General features: G+C 34.8%; 1 protein-coding gene across 1 annotated transcript in view; it reads right to left on the reverse strand.

Moving 5' to 3' along the window:
• The window catches only part of LOC128552637 (fibropellin-1-like), a gene marked incomplete at its 3' end in the record, with an annotated part of 48,146 nt that extends 45,418 nt beyond the window's left edge, over window positions 1-2,728 (reverse strand). The window contains exons 1-2 of the mRNA XM_053533677.1: window positions 2,572-2,728; window positions 1,687-1,803 (exon numbers count right to left, since the gene is read on the reverse strand). Coding sequence (XP_053389652.1) covers window positions 1,687-1,803; window positions 2,572-2,728 — 274 coding nt within the window. The remainder of the gene's footprint in view (window positions 1-1,686; window positions 1,804-2,571) is intronic.
• Window positions 2,729-20,595: the final 17,867 nt, after the last annotated feature.

A 20,595-nucleotide genomic window follows, 5' to 3' on the forward strand; every position in this document is an offset into this window, starting at 1 on the left:
GAATAGGCGTGCACAAGATTGCATATGCAGACAGTATCAGTGATTTTTTAAATTGTAAATGGGTCCGGAACCAGAAAAATTGTGACAATTAGCGTTGTTTTTCTCAAAATTGTGATTTCCGCCCCACGCCCCCCCCCCCCCTTAATTGTGCTTTTTTAATACTTTGTTATTCACTGGGGTGTGGGGAACGAAACCATTTAAATGATTCGTAACTAAACGCACTAAGAATTAACGTTTCGTATCCAAACGCACTATGAATTAACGTTCCGGGGTCGATAATATAGGGTGAGGAACATAACAAATCTTGATCAATCAGACGTTTTCCCCGCAAAAGTCGATAACAAACTTCTTTAAAGATTTTTAATGTGTTGTTTTACGTTTTCCTACTATTTTTAGAGATTTTCACACCAACTCTAAATAGGTCCGCCAGATCCAATTTGTAAATTGTGAAAGACCGTTTGCAATTGTGAACGGGTCCGATATTCGGTACCACTTTTAGGAAAACAAGGCAGTCTGAAAGACAGCTAAATCCCCCGCCACTGTTATGGATAGTGAAAGGGTAAACCTTTGACCTTAGTTGTGACCTTGACCTTGAACTGACATGAATGACTCAGGAATTCCGCACATCATCTTGATGAGGTGATCATTTGACCCAAGTTTCATGAAAATCCTTCAAGGGGTTAATGAGATACAGAGCCCAAACCTTTTACTTTGAGTTGTGATCTTGATCTTGAGTTGACATAGCTGAATCATGAGTTCTTGATGTGGTGATCATTTGACCCAAGTTTAATGAAAACAATTCTTCAAGGGTTTAGGAGATACAGAGTGAACACAAAATGGAAGGCTCAAACCTTTGTGACCTTGACCTTGAGCTGGCATAGCTGACTCATGAGTTCTGCACATCGTCTTGATGAGGTGATGATTTGACCCAAGTTTCATGAAAATCCTTTAAGGGGTTTAGGAGATATGGAGCGGACACGAAAGTGTTACGGCCGGACGGACGGAAAGACGAACGGACGGAGACCATTCCTATAACCCCCCACCACTCGTGGCGGGGGATTAAAAGTCGCTGTACATAGTATATTAACAAAAGACAAAGTCTCATAACTGTACAGATTTTTTTTCTGAAAGAACCTAACATGCACCATGCACAACTAGGGTTACTACTGATCACATGTGTGAAGTTTCATTAAATTGTGTGCATGGGTTCAGGAGATGAGGCACGCACACGTTTGCATATGCAGACTCTATGTATATTGTAAAGTAACAAAAAACAAAGTCCCGTAACTCTGCAAAACAAATCTGAAAGAACCCAACATGCACCATGCACAACTACAGTTGTTACTGATAACTTGTGTGAAGTTTAAATTGTGTCAAGGGGATGAGGAGAGTTGGTGCACTCAAGATTGTGTCTGCGGACGAACAGACAGACAGACAGACTGATGGACGGAGAGACAATTTGAAACCAGTATACCCCACTTCCAACTTTGTTGTTCGGGAGGTACACTAACTTTTAAAAGAAAAAAACCGTCCGTGAATGAAATGTTACTGACTTGACATGAAATTGCTGCAATTCCGATATGCCACTAAGGTATAGGGAGTGTGTGGTGGCCCTGGTGGGATAAAAGCATCAGATAGTACCAATACATGTTTTATGCTGTTCATAAAAGTGTCTGCTGAGCTTACTTGTTTCGCAGTTTTTGTCTGTAAATCCAGTGTTATCACAGTTACATGTATAGTCATTGATACCATCAGTACATACTCCACCATTTTTACATGGATTTGGATCACAGTAATTGATATCTGTCAAAACAAATAAATCATATACATGAAACAAATGATTCAGATATGCCTTTATGCATGTAAAAATAAATCAATTTCATAAGTCTCTCAGGGGTCTCGCTAGAATCAATTTTTTGGGAGAAGTCACCTCTTCCTCAAGCTGATTTAGGGAGAAATTGGGAGACTTTAGGGAGAAGTTGAAAGACTGCAGAAGAATGCATGATGAACGGATTTATTATTAACACCGAGTCACCACTTTGGTATGTGATCGCTTGTATCGAATCGACTCTCACAATATTTTAAGATGTAATGTGAAGGACCTTCGAATTCAGGTAAAACATATTTTGGTATGTGACAATCATGATTAGGTCCAACAATTTTCTTACAATACCTAAATTTCTTAGACCCTGAACAAGCATGACTTCTCTTTGTACCTACAACAATAGTAAGACATTTTCGACATTGCCATACAGATTCAAACTTTCCTTTTTGTGTTATGTGATTTGCTTCTGCTTTTGATAACATTCAACACTTTCAAAGGTAATCCTACAGTCATTACCAATCACATGTCTGCCAGGTTCACTGTTCCATTGAATAACACTGACATGTTTCAAAACGTGTGCTATTCCAGATTGTTATAGCCAACGTCACAGTGTTCACAATGATATCCATATCCGTAGAATCCCTTGATCTAAGTGAAGGTGTCATCATGTCCTCCATGGTGGTATAGGTGTATCACTTTACTCCCTTTCCTCATGGCGGGTGGGGTAAACTAAGGTTCACATTTACCGTGTTGTGTGTGAACCTTGATAATGTAGTCGGGGTACAGTTTGGTCTGGATTTTCTGGTACTCCTCTATCCAAAGTTGGTTGTATCCGATCCCAACACTGTCTATTAATGTCTGAGCTTCCTTCTTTTGTAAGGTTTTCTTGGATTGCCGTATCATATTCCATAGTTTTTTTCCATTCCTCGGTATTTGATTACTATGCATGACATATACTTACAACGATGATCGTGCCAAGTACGTACCGTCATTAGGATTGTCTATTTGTATTCTATACTGACATGCAAACCATGATGCATATTTCGTCTGGCTTTGCCGGATCTTTCAGGCATGGAAATATGAGTAATTTTAGCATGCAGTTGACCATCATGAACCTTGAAATCATCATTGCTTTGCATGACATTTTCAATTTCTTGAAGTAAGATTTCCCCTGCCACTGCTGAAGCATTGTCAAATGGCACGTGTATTTCAAGTTTCAAACTGGAAACTGGGATGATCAATAGAGACTCGGACTTTATTTCTTGGCTTGGTCTTGTATTCCTATTTCATATCGTCTACCATATCAATGAATAATTTCATTTGACTGTGTGTGATGTAAGACACTTAAACAGTAAAAAAAGAAAATCAGTTGTCCGCTGTTATGATGAAATAATGTTCATTGTTTAGTAGTATGTATTGTCTTACAGTTACGTACAATGTACTATACATTTTATCAAACCTTCAAGAACACTGCGAATAAAACATCTGAATTGCATGCATTTGTTAAAATGATTTATAATTCAAGATTATAATATTATTTCTCAAACAGTATGTTTCCATTGATACATGTACAATGCTAACTTTCATTATTTTTGGTAATGTAACACTACGATATTACAAACTGCATAGATAAAAGCCATCATAAACCAATATTCGTACATTATATAAGTAACACATGGAAGTGAGGGTGTTATTGATATTGTCAACCCGAAAAATCTATTAACACCCTAGCCGATAGGCTGACATTTGTTATTTATTTTATCATACCGAAGCAACCAAAACATGAAAAATATAGTAGCAAATAAAATTTTAATAACACCCGAGCAAAGGCACCTCTGTACATGTGTTATTAGAATCATTACCCGGAGATTATTCGAAAACGCGTCTCGGCGTTAGAGACATTACAATTTAATTTAGTACATTTTGAGAGATTTGGACCTTGCATTTGATGTTTTACATGAGGTATAATAATACATATTGATTAAATTGTGTTCCAGTCATTTGCATACTATACTGAAACTTTAACTATATGTTTTCTTCTTTAAGCCGCAATATTTTCTGCCGCCTTGTTTCTGGTTAAATGTTCAATGAAACCACTTCCGCATCAATCGGATTCACAGACTTCAATACTATAGTACCTACATAAATACTTAACACATTGGGACCTTGGCGCACGGCTATGCTGACTAATGTCATTCAACGGCCAGACTACTAAAGGACAGAAAATATATGAACACGGAGTTGAATTATGTGCAGACCTTAAACAGCCGCTCCGCTACAGGGCACTTAAAGACTGCTGTTGGGATATTTAATAAAAGCTATAAGAAAATTCTGTGGAACCATAAACTGCAACCAAGCAAAGTTGTAGCAAATTCGGATTTATCGAGTCTGTTAATGAGGCGTAATGAAAATTGCAACGCGCTTCGCACCCTATAGAAGGTAAAGATGATCTATAGAAATGAGTTGATGAAACAAACATCATATAAAATCAACGTAGTACAATATTAGATGAATCAAATCTACTATAAAATATTGCTCTCTTTGGCTGAAGGAGTCAGTATCTCAATTAGAGTGAAGACATGCCAAAACTTTTTTACTTCAGTTTGTATTTATGTTTGATTAATTAAAGGACATACCTTGGGCTTGAGTTCCACGTAAAATTGGATACAGGCAACTCATGCATACCTACAAACGAATAAACAACAAAATGAAAACCTATATTTATACAACTGTCTGTCTCTGTACAAATTTTAAAACAAACTAAATGTCTAATACGTTATTCGTTTTCGTTAATGCTTTAAATTTTTATCTTAAAAACAGATGAAACAGCGTTTCATATATATATGTTATGCGTAGTTACGTGGTCTGAAAAGCACTACTTTTACTGCACATGAACTGTTATAGTTAGAGTGATACAGGGAGACAATTAAAAAAAATAATAGATATAATAGAACAGTATATTAATAGTATATTCAGCAATATATAGAGAATATTAGGTTACTGTCTGATAAATTTAGATTTATTAGGCGAGTTGAAGAAAATATATTAGGCTCGGCAGAGCCTCGCCTAATATATTTTCTTCAACTCGCCTAATAAATTTAATTTTTTTCAGACAATAATCTAATATTCTATTTATCCTACCTGTTCAGAAAACTGGGGAAAAGTCGTTGAAAGGAACAGTGTGCAGACTTGACGTCATATAATATGACGTTTGCTAGTGTAGATCTAATTCAGTTTGTGGAAAATTGAAAAAAATGCAATTTTTTTTTTCTTTCTGGATAAATACTTTTGATTTTACCACTTATTTTCTTAGTTAGAACATTTCCAATACAATGATAACAGTTTCAATGAAAAATTCGGAAAAAAATTGTTTTCAAAATTTCCGGCTGAAGTGCTCTAAAAGTGAAATATAGCAATAACTTCTTGGTTTCAGAATAAAAACCTTTGATTTGACCACTCATTTTCTAAGTTCAGACATTTCCAATACAATGGTGATAAATTAAATGCAAAATTTTGATAAAATAAGTGATTTCAAAAATTCCCGCAAAAGTGATATCTTGACACTTACTAGATAAAGCAAAGTTTATTAGGCAGGCCGATATTGTGCTATATCTTATATGAGGGCAGGATAAAGTATATTACAAACCTTTGACAAATGTTAATGAAAGTAACTATCAGAAATAGGATTTAACAAGAAATTAATGTATTTTATGTTCATAACGGAAAATATGGCATCCACTTTTTAAACAAAGGCATTTTGAGCCTTTAATAATTGTGTATTCAATCTGTCCTGTTCTAGACTTCGAGAAATTGTCCAATTAAAACGCAGTGAAACATTCCATTGTGATCTTAACGGGTTAGTGTTTTACTCCTTGTAATGTACAGAATGTATAGGAGGAATACCTCTTCGCAGTGGATTCCACAGCTAAACGTTTTTTTTTTTTTTTTTTGTTGTTGTTGTTGTTGTTTTTTCAAAACCAAACCATTTATTTTACTTGTTTTGTTTCATTAACAAAATTATATAAGATATTTTTGCAAAATTACATTTTCAAAGCATGAACCATAAAAAAGCATTAAATACATACACATATTCTGACAAATTTGATCATTCGAAAATACGCCATTATCCGTTGATTTGATCACGAACAGATCGGCTCCGTACGCAAAATTGTTATTGTCAAATATGTCTAGCCTATATCATGATGCACCTGGCACTGTCCTTTCAAAATTAGCCTACTGTTATCGCGTTTGCACCATATTAATAGTCAGTCAATTTTTCTAGACATTTCAATTCATTCGCATGATGGATGACATACAGTTATCAAGACAGTTCAATACAATAAATAGCTTACTTAAAAAGTCAATATTACAGTTATGATGTTTGGTAATCACCTTGTTAGTTCAGTAGATAAAAGCACGAGCCAATGTATTGAGTGGTCATTAATTTGATTCCTATACGCAGCATATGCTTCCGTAATGATATAAGAATAAAAGTCTATGTATATTAGCAATGGATTCGTGAAAAGGGACTTGCGGGCTGTACAGAAGAATCACGTAAGTACCCGAAGAAAGAACAAATTCTGCAGATGCTATGACATGAAAAGAATATGCCTATTAAAATTTTAAAAACACAGGAATGTCACTGTTATCCTTTCCTTATGAATTATGCGTTTTAGGACTGTAACACGTTTATTGTCTATCACGGAACGCGCATTCGTAATCATGTGTGCCAGTAGCGCGTAACGCGCATTCGTAATCAGGTGTGTCAGTAGAGCGTAAACGCGAGAATAACTGTGTTAAGTTTTACATAGTTTACATCCCTGTTACAACACTTCTTGAAACGCAAAAACAGCATTTTAAAACAAAATATGTCGGTCCGGGAGATGATAGCGATATCTGAATAGATCGCCTCTAGTCATCACAAGAATTAACGAATTAAAACAATTATAAAGTCTTTGCTTGCCACATGTTGGGTGTGCATGGGTGTATAAGTAAATAACAATAATTATTTTATAATCTTATCAAAATGGAAGATTAACAACTTAAAAATGTAGGTATGTAGGCCAAAATGATGTTAAACATAACATGCAAACTGACAATATGTATAGATAGTAATGTAACTTGTTTCATATTATTTTTGTTATTATTATTATTACATGTACTATACCGGTTTTATATAGCGCCCTTTTCATGATAAACACGTTCAAAGGCGCTTTACATATAGCAAACGCAGCCACACAGGGCGCGAAATTCGTCCTCTACCAGTACAGACACAGAGCGAATCGACCAGAGGGACAGAGTGAGATAAAGCCCCCAGAACAGATAGAGAGGAATATTTTTTTTTAGATACAGACTTGTCCAGCCAACTTATCATGGCTCTGTGCGAATAGACTATCTGGTTTTTTAACGTGCCCGGTGTATAGCATCGATACAGGCGAAGCCGGCTTTCTTGGGAAGAACCAGTACAGGCCTCTATGTTAGCTGGAAGACACTCAAGAGCATCTCAGAAATTTCCAGTACCTGGACCTGGATTCGAACCCCAAACCTCTGGATTGACAGTCAAGCGTGTTACCACTTGACCACCGGCCCACATATTGCACTACATTGTTTTTTCTTGACAACATATCATCATAAACATAAGGTATAATGAATTAAGTACATGCAATGAAGAAAAGAAGATCTACAACATAGTTTAAATCTAAAAATAATCCATCATATAGAGCATTTACATAGTGCGTTCTATTTTGAAATACTATAAGTCAATAAACTACACTTATTTGGATAAAAAAAAGTATGACTCACTATAAACGTATATCCGTTCATTTTAAAGCTAATAAATTTGACTTCTCGTTACATACTGAAAATATGTTAATACCCACGACCCGCATTAGGAAGTAAAAATAAAATTAGGAAGTAAAATTCAGTTATGTAAATATAATCGGTGCAATGTAATATGTGTTTAATGTATATTAACAACGCGGCCATAGATTATGATCATATTCTTCAGGAAGATACAGATAAAGGAAAATAATAGAACGTTCATCAGCCCTCAAAAGAGGACTTAGTTCAATTTCTTAAAAGAAATTATGACAGCTTAAAGGGGCTTTTTCGTTCAGTTAATAATAAAAACGTGACAAATATCAATGGTTGTCTGCATATTTTGATTGTTACACTATTCTCTCGTATATTCAAGAGCAAAATCTAAGATAATAGTCAATCACGTATTAATAGTTTTTACATTCAGGTACTATATACATGTATGATATAAATACAGCAAGGGCTGGCTTTTTTACTTTCTATTACTTGGCGAAAAAATGGACATTGAATTTACATTGAAAATACATCGCTCTTCTCTCTCAATAAATTGCATTTCGTTTTATCAAGCTCTGTGAACGTTGAGGTCGTCTAAGTTGGGATGTGAATTTTCGGCCAACATGTCAAAATTTTGACGCAGAGTGATTTTTAGGTTTAACCATTTTCCCTTGACTTACAAAACAAAACGTGGCTTTTATCAAACATTAATACTTGTACATAATTTAAAAGGTATGTTGGTAACAGGCTTATCGTTGTCTACAAGTATTTATGTGATATTTTTCCGGCTAGGTCGAGCAGTTAGCATATTTTAGATTGGTGAAATCACATAATGATAAATGCTCGTTAAATTCTGTTTCTATCCTTGAAAAGAGGTAAAACTGCATTAAACTGATTCAGACAATAAATAAACTTATCTGTAAAGTTAAGTGATATAATTGCTATAAATCGGGTATAATAATAATGATAATATTAATAATGGTAATAATAATAATTATTAATTATTATTATTATTATTGTTCTATAAACTGCAACTCTTAAGAATAGATCAGATTTTGCGCACTTTGTATTGGTGGAAATTCTACTTCACGGAGTTTCATTTCAATGTTTTGCCACCCTTGTTCTCGTTACTTCATGTCTACACAAGTGACCTACCAATTCACCCTTATCTTGCTGGACACGATTGTTTTGGTCTTTGCGACCTGTGCAGATCATAATCAGACTGCTAGATGTTCAGTCTTATCAAGATCTGCACTGTTCGCCATTCAGTCAGTATATTTTAGTAAGCACCCATTTAAACAGTTTATGGTATTTTCGTTATCGAAAAATTGACAAGTTCATTATAGACATTTAGCATGGTAAGGGTTAATGATATCCCAAGTTAGAGTTATATACTATTTGTTCTGACGTATGCCGTGAGAGATCATTCTACTCTGACTGAGTTGTTCTCCTACTACATAACTGCCTAAATATTAGCTAAACCAATGGAATTGAATTCCCAGGGCGTCCATATTGTACATGATTTTAGTTTAGAAAAGAACCTTATCAATGAGAATCATGAAAATAAAACAGGATCCAGCGTGTAATCATTACCTTGGTTTCAACTACTTTCAGGAGATGGTGCTGTTTTAACAATGAACGGGCAGATAGGTCAAAATAATTAATCCAAATATATACATTCAAATGTTACAAAGATCTGTTGCATTGCAAAGCCTTTATTGTTTCAGACGCCTAGACTAAAGAGTTCCTGGCTACTGTGAAGTATCCTTTATGTAAGTTTAAACTATACCTCGAAGCTCCTAACATGTATGTCCATGTTAGTACCAACTATTTCATTATTTGTCTCTTTTTGATAACAACTGTTTTGCTGAATGAATAAATTGCCTATCTCTGTTCCTTTTGTATCCGCATAAATGAGCATTTCTTTGGTTTGCATATCGTGCCTTTTGTTACCATTTGATACACCTGCCTTTAAAGCAGTCTTGTGGGTTTTAGTGCACAGTTAACCGGTTAAAACTTCCTTTTGATATTTTTGTCACTGGGGCAATGCCCCATTGTATTTCTTTAATTGGTTTATTGGCCAGGCAGTCATCATCTTTAACTTTTTGTATGTAATTTTATCATCCAAAACGTTTCAAGTTATGATCTGAGGAAGAAAATGGAAGATGCAATAGAAAGAGCCAAGAGAATGCAGCCCACTCACACTGAATCTTTTTAATCAGTGTTAATATGGATGTGAACATCATGAAAATATATACACAAATAAATAAGCATATTAAAACATAAACGAGAAAGACAAAAGAAACAGATGGAGTAATGAAATGGAGGTTAGCTTGGAACGGTCAGAGACAAGTCACCATTGAAGGGATTAAACTGGTATACAGAAAAGTAGCAAGTCAATGAAATTGAAAAACAATGACAACAAGAGGGTCAAGATGGTCCTAGGTCGCTCGACTCTAAAACACACCATAACAATGTAAACATGTTTGACTTTCTTGGAAACTAATATTCTGGACTGGACCAAAAATGCATTCTCTTGAGTTTAAACAAGTATTTTCTTTGATATAATCTAGTAACCTAATTTATCACCCGAAATGATCCTTATTCAAACTTGACCTACATTTTATCAAAAAAAATCATTCTGGCCAAATTTCATGAAGATCAAATGAAAAATGCAAACTCTATCTCATACACAAGGTTTTCCTTTCATTTGACCTAGTGACAACCCAGATGACCCATATTCAAACCCGACCTAGATTTTATCAAGGAAATCATGCTGACTAAATTTCATGAAGTACAATTTAAAATACAGCTTCTATCGCATTACACAATATTTTTCTTTGATTTGACCTAGTGACCTACTTTTTAACTCAAGACAACCCATTTTCAAACATTATCTAGATTTCATCAAGGAAATTATTTTGACTGATTTTTATGAACATCAATTAAAGAATACAGGCTCTATCACATACAAAAGGTTTTTTCCTTGATTTGATCTAGTGGCCTACCTTTTGACCCCAGATAACCTGTATTCAAATTTGACCTTGAATTTATCAAGGATATTATTTTGACCAAATTTCAGGAAGATCTTTTGAAAAATACAGCCTCTATCATATACACAAGGATTTTATTTGATTTAACCTAGTGACCTACTTTTTGAACCTTGATGAACCATATTCGAACTCAACCTAGATAATACTGAGATTTCAGCAAGGTAACCATTTTGATCAAATTTTATGAAGATCAATTGAAAAATACAGCTTCTATTGCATACACAGTGTTTTTCCTTGATTTGACATTGTGACCTAGTTTTTGACCCCAGATGACCCATATTCTGACTTGACTCACATTTTATTAAGGAAATTACTCTGACTATAATATAATGAAGATCAATTGAAAAATACAGCCTCTATCGCATACACAATGTTTTTCTTTTATTTGACCGAGTGATCTAGTGTTTGACTCCAGATGACCCATATTCTAACTCGACCTAGATTTTATCAAGGCAATCATTCTGACCAAATTTCATGAAGATCAACGGAAAATACAGATTTTATCACATGCACAAGATTTCTCTTTGATTTAAACTAGTGACCTAGTTTTTTACTCCAGATATCATATATTCAAACTTGAACTAGATTTCATAAAGACTATAATTCTGACCAAATTTCATGAAAATCAGTTGAAAAATACAGCCTCTATCATATACACAAGGTTTTTCTTTGATTTAATCTACTGACCTAGCTTTTGATTCCAGATAAGCCATATTCTAACTTGACCTAGATTTTATCAAAGCAATTGCTCTGACTAAATTACATGAAGATCAATTGGAAAATGAAATGCAGCCACTATCGCATACACAATGTTTTTTGTTGTTCTTCATTTTATTTATTTGACCAAGTGACCTAGTTTCTTATCCCGGATTATCCATTTTCGAAATTAGCTTAGATTTTATCAAGATTATCATTCCTAGTTTTTTACTCCAGATAACATATATTCAATCCTGACCTATATTTCATAAAGACTATCATTATGACCAAATTTAATGAAGATCAGTTGAAAAATACAGCCTTTATCGCATACATGAGGTTTTTCTGTAATTTGACCTAATGACCTTGTTTTTTGACCCCAGATGACCCATTTTCAAAATTGGCCTAGATTTCATTAAGGCCATCAATCCGATCAAATTTCATGAAGATCAGTAAAAAAAATAAAGCCTCCATCGCGTACACAAGCGAAATGTTGACAGACAAACAGACGACGGACGATAGACGACGGACGCTGGACATCGAGCGATCACAATAATTCACCTGAGCATTGCTCAGGTGAGCTAAAAAGGAGCAGCCAGCAATATATTAAAGCCAAAATGAGTTATCTTCCATGCATATGATTTTAAGTAAACGGAGTTTTCATCCGAGGTTTTTGTAATTAGAACCACTGAGACAATGTGAATGGTGCACGCCTGAAGATAAATTACTATTTGATCAATATGCGAACTACTTGCCCATTTACTGAGCTGCACGTTTTAGGTGAGAAAGAATACGTATATTTTCCCGAACATAACCACGGCTCCCGTAGTATACATCTGGATAGGATGTAACGTCTATCAGGTCTAGTAACAGTAAAGTCTAAATGTTTCATTTCAAACTTTTATAAAATTAATAGAGCATGGCTCTTTTATTTGTTTGTATTCGCAAATGAAAAGTAGAAATAAATAGATTCTTTACATTTTAGACAGTATTTACTGTAGAAAATAATAAACGAATATATAAAATAAAACGTCTCACATGTTGATATAATGAAGGATAGACAGAAACTAAATGCACTTTGTATACTTAACCATGGCCGTTTAAGTTTAAATCCGTATTTTGACATTAGTCTAAACATCATCATTCAACATATTCAGGCTAGTGTATTGTATGCCTATTTATGCATAGCCAAGTCCTAAACGCGCAAACAGAAAATAAAAATTATATTATACTGTTTGCGCGTTTAGGACTAAGAATGTATGTATTAATTATAGTTTTTCTGTGTTATAGATAGTGTTAGACAATTTCAAAGGGGTTTGTACGACTGTAGCAAAACGTTTGCATGTTATTGCAAATCGTATTAAGGTCAATATATAGATTAAAAAACAGGCTGAGTCATTGACGGCTTCAGATGAAAAGCTGATGTGGTGTTTTATGGAGACAGCCAGTGGTCTTAGTAATGTAGAATTTTACTATAATGGTAAAGTTGTTGGTTTATAAGGGAGAGAAATGCATATAGTCCAATCTATTCGTAACACGAAATTCCAAAATACTTCAGAAAATGGGAAAAGCACCAAACATGGCACATGTTTTTACCAAAGCAAAAGACACATTTTTTTATGGGACCCAATTGATTTCTTTCAAGATGGCCGATACGGTGGCCATTTTTAATATTAACTTTTAGGGATTCTAATGAAAGTTCATTGTATTTACATTCATCCCCAAAATGCACAGAAATATAAATGTATATGATACGATGAATCTTAATTTTAAATAAAAAAAAACATAGAATAACAATTCAAATGCAGTTAATTTCTTTCTGTTTCCATGGTAACGGCGAAAAAGTAGCTACAAAACACCATTTTTGTATTATCAAACAAAATCTTTGTCAATTTCTGATATTTTATTTTTTTATCTTATTTTACTTTATGTAGTTTGTACTATATTACTTGTATTTTATCTAATACGACGCATTAGAAGATTGCTGTTATTCCCCTACCAGTGTTAAGCCGGAGGCGTCTTATGCGTTGCCCCCATATGTCTGTCAGTCCGTCAGTCATGCAAATTGGGATTTAAAAGTACAATGTAATTTTTCATGAAACATGGTACAAAGATGGATGGCAATGCGAAGAATGCCAAAATCATTTAGATTTGTTGTTATGGCAACCTATGTGGTTGCTATGACAACAACTAGTCTACCAACATGACAAAAAGTGTCATCCTGCTATTTTTTTGAAGTAAGGCAGATTGTTTCTCGACAAATTGTACATAGATAGAAACAAAAAATTGAAAACACAATAGTTATCTTATTTTGTCCATTTTACATCAATTCGACCATCTGTATGTCTGTGAAAAATGGTGAATATTTCTGTAACTTCAGAAGATTTTTTTTATTTCTTCATGAAACCTGGTTTATAGATGGAAAGTAATTTGTAGAATAGGCAGGTCCTTTAACTTAGTTTCTGTGCAAAAATTGTTGTCTCTGTGACACCAAATATGACAAATACCCTTTTCGGTTAGGGGCTTAAAATGCACTATTTACTATAAAGATTATAGCGACGGGCTAGTAGAATCAAATGTAATAACGTTGGACCGACTGTCACATTATCTGTATAATACATTGGTCAGATAATTATTGATTATGCAATACAAACTGTGTAACAAAGAAGAATATGTCTAAAAATATTGAATTTGCCTTCATGGTCAAACTTGGAAAACACATAGTAACTTTTCTGTGATATATACAATTCAACAAAGTGACAAAAGGTATATGTATCAGTACACACTATTACAAGATGGTAGACACCATGAGTAAACTTGCATAAGGCTGTGTAGAGAATTTCAGCACTTAGCATTATATCTTCCTCAACAGCCTTTGTATTGTTTCACATGTATATGAGAGGCTATTGAGGCAAGAATACCAGAAGGTTCTAATTTGTCAGAATACCTTTGGTCAGCCTCATTCCTCTTGACTTAAAATCTCAGGAAATGCCTGTTTCATATTAGGCGATGCGTCTGTGGAGCCAGTAGACTACCCGTATCCTCCTTTCCGTGCGTACTCTGTGCGAAGGCAGGGGGCAGCAGTGCGATTTTCGTTCGGATTTACGGGCTCCGCAGCCTTTACGATTGTGTTGTACAAATTTGAAAAAGTCGTAAGCCCGTAGCCCGTAGACATGTCGCAGGTGGCATTGCACAATCCGTGCACGGGCATCGTTAAGAGGATGCGCGCTGTTCGTGCAGCCAACGCTGCATGGTGCCCAAAAGATATCGTACGAAGATTGTAGACTCGCGGGTCCTTCGCAAGTCTCTCGCATAGCTGCCGCAACGTTGCAGCTCGGTGCCCGTGCAGTACCCTTGAATTCGCACGGATATTGAGCAATTATTGCGCGACAACCCTAATTCGGACGTACCATTGCCATGTAGCGGCCTTGATATGACAAAATATTTTTCAGATGGTCTTACGAATTCCGCAAGAAGCTTGCGGAGACTTCACGGCAGCTGCACTGAAATTGCACGATTTCCATACAATCTCTGCGTAGCATCGGTACGGATTTCTCCTGGCATTCCCGCGATAGCCTTTACAAAAATGTCACGATGCTCGTATATAATGTGAGCAGATACGTCGCAGCCCGTAGCCACCTATGATGCCTCCAAAACTGTAAGGAAAATCATAAACTAATTTATCGCACGGCGCTGTGAATTAGGTAAAAGGGATAGAATATCTGACACCATATGTGCCCGACTTGATAAGCAACCTTTTAAAGTATATTCAAGAGTTGCAGCAGACTACGGAGTAATGCACGCTTCATGTAGACCCACTCTGCGTGAACAGATGCTTGCGAGCCTCATTGACACCTGCTGCTGGACATGTTCTTTTGTTTAGAAGAGCATTGAAAGACTCTTTCGTTGTTGGACATGTTCTTTTGTTTGGAAGAGCATTGAAAGACTCTATCGCAGGTATTTGATCTAAGAAGGGTTCAGTTTTAAAAGAAAAAAAGAACTGGGAATGATGTTGTGAAATCAAAGAAACTGGTCAATGTTTCCCAAGCATTTTTTATACTTCGCACAAGGAAAACCTATGTTTCTTTCACAGCCTGTGAAGGCAAAGCATCACTCAAAGCTTGCAAACAGAAATTATAACTTTAAATCACAGAATCACTGACCTAAACAGAAACTTAGGGAAACTGCTTTTTATTCGTATGTGCCACAAATGTCAAGTGGTGTTATCATTGGGAACAAATGCATGTTGCAATTATACTTCCAGACAATATGCTGTCATTTGATGTACATTACATTAGAATAGAGAAAAGTGGAAAACTTCACAGGTCGCTCAACACGACGGAAACGAAAATGTTGCAGGCTCGGTTTGATTGAGCCTGTTCATGGACGGTAGTGGAAATGCATGCTACCGTCCACGCCCTCTAGCCTGAAGTTTGATTGTCTGTAGTTTCATGTGCAATACTGAGCTTAATCCCAAATTTTTAAAAAATAAAAGAGTCAGCATTCCTTTCGGACGTCAGAAAACAACGACTTTGAGTCATTTTTTGAATTGAAAGCTCTTTTTAATATGGATTAAAATCGTATACATGTATGGCGGCCATCTTGGATTTTTCGGCCATATTGGATTTTTTAGAGTGGGTCTCATGTTCATTTTTTCGGTTTTGCCCTAACACAGGTGCTTTTCCCATTTTCTGAAGTATTTTTTCACGATTTTACTGGGCTATTACAGGTTTACTGGCTGAGCAAATTGACCTTGAAATTGATGATGTTACAAAACATATTGTGTGAAGTTTACAGCCCTATGATTAGAAAAACACAAAAGGTGGGCTTTACAAATGAACGCTTTAATGAAACAAATTAAACACTATAATCAAATTGAAACTCATATTTCACTTTACCTGATGCACGAGACTTATTTTAATGAAATCCTTCGTGTTGGAAATTTCTACAGGAACCACTAGATGCTCTGAAAAAGTTTCACAGAATGACGTTAAGAGTATGATTATTTGTTTTGGAAGCTGGTATTTCAACTAAAAATCGAAATATTACTTATCATTCTGGCAGTGACACTATGTCCGACATTATACAATCAACGTTTCGATGATAGAGCCGTAATGAGCCGTTCCAAGCAAGCATCAAATGCTTTTCGGACCTATCAAATGAAGGCTTCTAAAATGACGAACGATGTGTGTGTTAACCTCGAGTCTTTATTGCCTTACATGCCTATAAACCAGAAATCGGTGGAAACATAAATTTCCCTGAGAAAATTGACACTACTATAGGAGTTGTAGTAAATTAAATTTAGGAAATAAGTAGGTGGAACAATAACACTTAAGCATTGCTAATTCGAAAAGCCATAACAAAAGTGGTAATAGAAAATCGGATGGTGAAAAAAATGTCATTGATATACTTAATTTGTATGATTGTTTGAATTCGAAAGAATACAAAAAATAGATAAGAACAAATAAGGTGACGTTGTTTCCTTTTTTCTTGTCTTTATTTTTAACATTTCGAGAAGTAAGTTTGACATTTTATCTTCTAATTTACGCAGTTCCGCTTAATAACATTACCATGTTTTCCGTAACAACTTTTTTCCTTAATTTCTTCAAAAGTATATGGCATTACCATTCATATTATACATTATTTTAAGAACTAAAAGAGTGGTTATAGGAACGTTCTTAATTCTTAAAATATACGTATCTTGTCTAGTTTTGATCTTATCGTCAAAGAATGGCATTGATACGCTATTTTTCGAATATGTTCTTGGGTCACACCTTTACACTGGGAAAATATATTTGGCTATAAAATTGAATTATCTTTAAAATTCAAAATGTTTCTACCCTACCCTTGGGAACCTTTGAAGTGATTTATAATTGCCAAAATAAAGCAGACATTTACGAACATTCCAGTTACCGAAAAGTATATCAAACTAGGAAAACGTGTGCACGCAAGAGGAAGGCGGAGTCAGAATAAATATATCACTGCCATACTTAGTCCTGCTGGGAGAAGCCAACTAAACGCAAACGAAAAACAGTTTTCGCATCGTATCATTGCAATATTGCCCTTCGACATAATGGCAAAATAACAATATTACGATGCGTAAAAGTGATATTAACATCGCACATTGGTGCTTACGTAATATCGCCTTTAGAATGACACAAAATACAACGCGAAAACGAAAAATACGATGCAACACTGCAATGTAAATATCGCATCTTTGCATCATGTACCATTTGATAGATCTTCACCTTGTCTCTAGCAGCATCGTATTATCCTCTCCTTGTTTGTTCAAACAATTCTTCTAGGTCCCCACGCTAGGTTCTACAAGATCTAAGGTAGGAAAGGCTTCAGAAACATTCCCCATATTAATCCCCTGTCGTTCGAAATGTTTCCCTTAAGTTCAATTAGATATAAGCGGAGCTAATACTGAATAAATTTTAAAACTTCTCATTTTGAACGGCTTTTCATTGTCTTTTATAATGTAGTGTTCATGGTCAAACAATTGAGATCGTGCCAGAGATTTTATGACACTGTGTAGGAGACAAATTCTTGCTGTATTTCTTCCTTCAATTATTTATCAATAGTCGTGTGATCATGACCTAAAGCTAACCAGGACAATCTTGTTAGAAACTATCATATAGTCCAAAGGTACAGTGCAAATTAATGACATCTCACCCGAGCAAAAGTATTAAAGAAGTTTATATAGGTTAGCAAATTTGGCTTGATAATTCCTCATGCAAATAAAGTGTTGTAAAGTTAGATATTAGTAATTATAAGCGTGGCGGATGTGGAGCTATAATTGCATTATACATCTTACGAGAGAAATGTATAATCAATAATTAGAAATAAAATACAATCTTCCAAAATGAATTCAAGTTGTAAATATAAAGCATTACTTACATTAATCGCAGACGTTAAGCAAATCAGCCAAATTGAATGTATTTTATAAATGTGACAGTTTTTGTATCATTCTTCAATGTTAAGAAGCTATGTTATATTGCCTGGTTGATGCTCCTTAAATAAGAGTGTTTATACAAGTATCGCCTTAAATTGCATGAAAGAGAATTTCTTAATTTATTAAAGCTTCACCTCAAAAATATCATTCTATTCTTTCACACCGGACATTTAAGTTGTTGTGCGTCAGTGAAATGTTACGAAGTTTTATGACGGTTTTCATCAGTTTAGTCTCTATCAAAAGTCTCAACAGGTACATTAATTCAATAGAATATGGTTTATATGACTCTTATACTTTAAAGTAACATATATTGTGATATCTGTTTTGTTTTAGTACATTCAAAATAAAAAATGAGTCGAGATTTTAAAGCTTAAACAAAGATTTGAGTGAACGAGATTTATAAACTCTTTATTATTAGCTATCCAAAACCATATCAAATATTAACATGAAAGAAGCTCTTAAACATTTTATATTGTAACACAAAACGTACAGCAATTTACCATTCGACTGAATCTCATAAATACACTCAAAGCATTTTGTACTGGTTATATTTGTATTAGTCCGATCAATTCGTAACAGAAAATGCAAAAATACTTCAAAAAATGGGAAAAGCACCAAAATTGGCACAGCTTTTTATTAAAGCATATTTTTTTTTTCATGGGACCCATTTCATATCTATCAAGATGGCCGATACGGCGGCCATTTTCCAAAATGGCCGCCAAAACTCAATATTTACCTTACAAGATTCTAATGAAAGGTCATTATATTTACATTCATCCCCAAAATGCACCAAATATAAATGTATATGATAAAATAAATCCTAAATTTGCATCAAATGCAAAAATTAAAATTCAAATGATGTTAATTTCTTTCTGTTTCCATGGTAACGGCTAAAATCTAGCCTTTAAAACTCTGTTTAATATTATCATTGTGTTGTTTTTTTTCATATTCTAAAGGATGTTTTATTTTACTACATGTAATTTATATTATTTTACTTGCATTCCCTCCACAGCAGCATACTGAAACATTGTTGTTATTCCCCCACCAGTGCCTAGCCAGAGAGGGCTTATGGGTTGCCCCATATGCATGTCAGTACGTCATCCATGCAAAGTGGCATACTCCATTAACTTTAAAACTAAGCAGATTTTTTCATGATACGTGGTACATGGATAGATGGCAATGTGGAGAATGTCAATGTCATTTAAATTTGTTCCTATGGCAATTAATGTTGTTGCTATGCCAACAAATAGTGCATGAATATGACAAAAATATCATCCTGCATTCTTCAAAACTAGGAGAGATTGTTTCTTGAGAAATACATATATAGGAGGAAAAATTGAAAGCATGCTTGTTATCTTATTTTCTCCTTTTGTACATCATTTTGATCGTCTGTATGTCTGTCCGTCATTCGCAAATGGCGGATTCTTCATTAACTTCAAAAGTGCAAATTCTAATGACTTCTTTATGAAACCTTGTTTATAGATGGAAGGTAATATGGAGAATGTGAAGGTCAATTAATTTAGTTTCTATGTAAAATTTTAGTTCCTACGACACCAAGTACGACAACTACCTCATTCGGTTTGGGACTTCGAAATGCAAGAATAGATTATAGCGACGGGCTAGTAGGGTCAAATGAAACAACGTTCCTTATTATGCACTCACAGTCAGAATATCTGCATAATAAATTGATCACATAATCATTGATTATGTAATGCTAACTGTGTAACAAAAAGAGTAAGGCTGAAAATATTAAAGTTGCTTTCACGGACAACACTTAGTAACTATTCTGTGAAATATATAACTCTGCACACTGAGCTGAAATCTGAAATAAGGTACATGTCAGATACACAGGTCAGTACACACAAGTACGAGATTGTAGACAACTTTAGTTAATTTGCATAAGGCAGTGCAGAACATTTCTGCACTTTCGACAAATTACATCTTCCTCTACAGCCTTTATCTAGGTTGCAAATGCACTTGAGGAGCTATTGGTATGAGACTCAGGTACTTGAGGCAAAAACTACCAGAAAGGTTCCAATTTATCAAAGATACCTCAGGTCAGCCTTTATTATCTTGATTTGGAATTTTAGGAAAGTGATAGAACACTTGATCCCCATATGTGCCCAACCTAATGGGCAACCTTTTTTAGTATGTTCAAGAGGTGTAGCAGACGATGCAGGAATGCACACTATAGCACTAATCTTTGTGTGAACAGATGGTTGATCAGCTACTTGACATGTTTTGTTGTAAAGAAG

The sequence above is a fragment of the Mercenaria mercenaria genome, unplaced genomic scaffold, assembly GCF_021730395.1.
Source record: "Mercenaria mercenaria strain notata unplaced genomic scaffold, MADL_Memer_1 contig_2981, whole genome shotgun sequence".
Taxonomy (NCBI): Eukaryota; Metazoa; Mollusca; class Bivalvia; order Venerida; family Veneridae; genus Mercenaria; species Mercenaria mercenaria.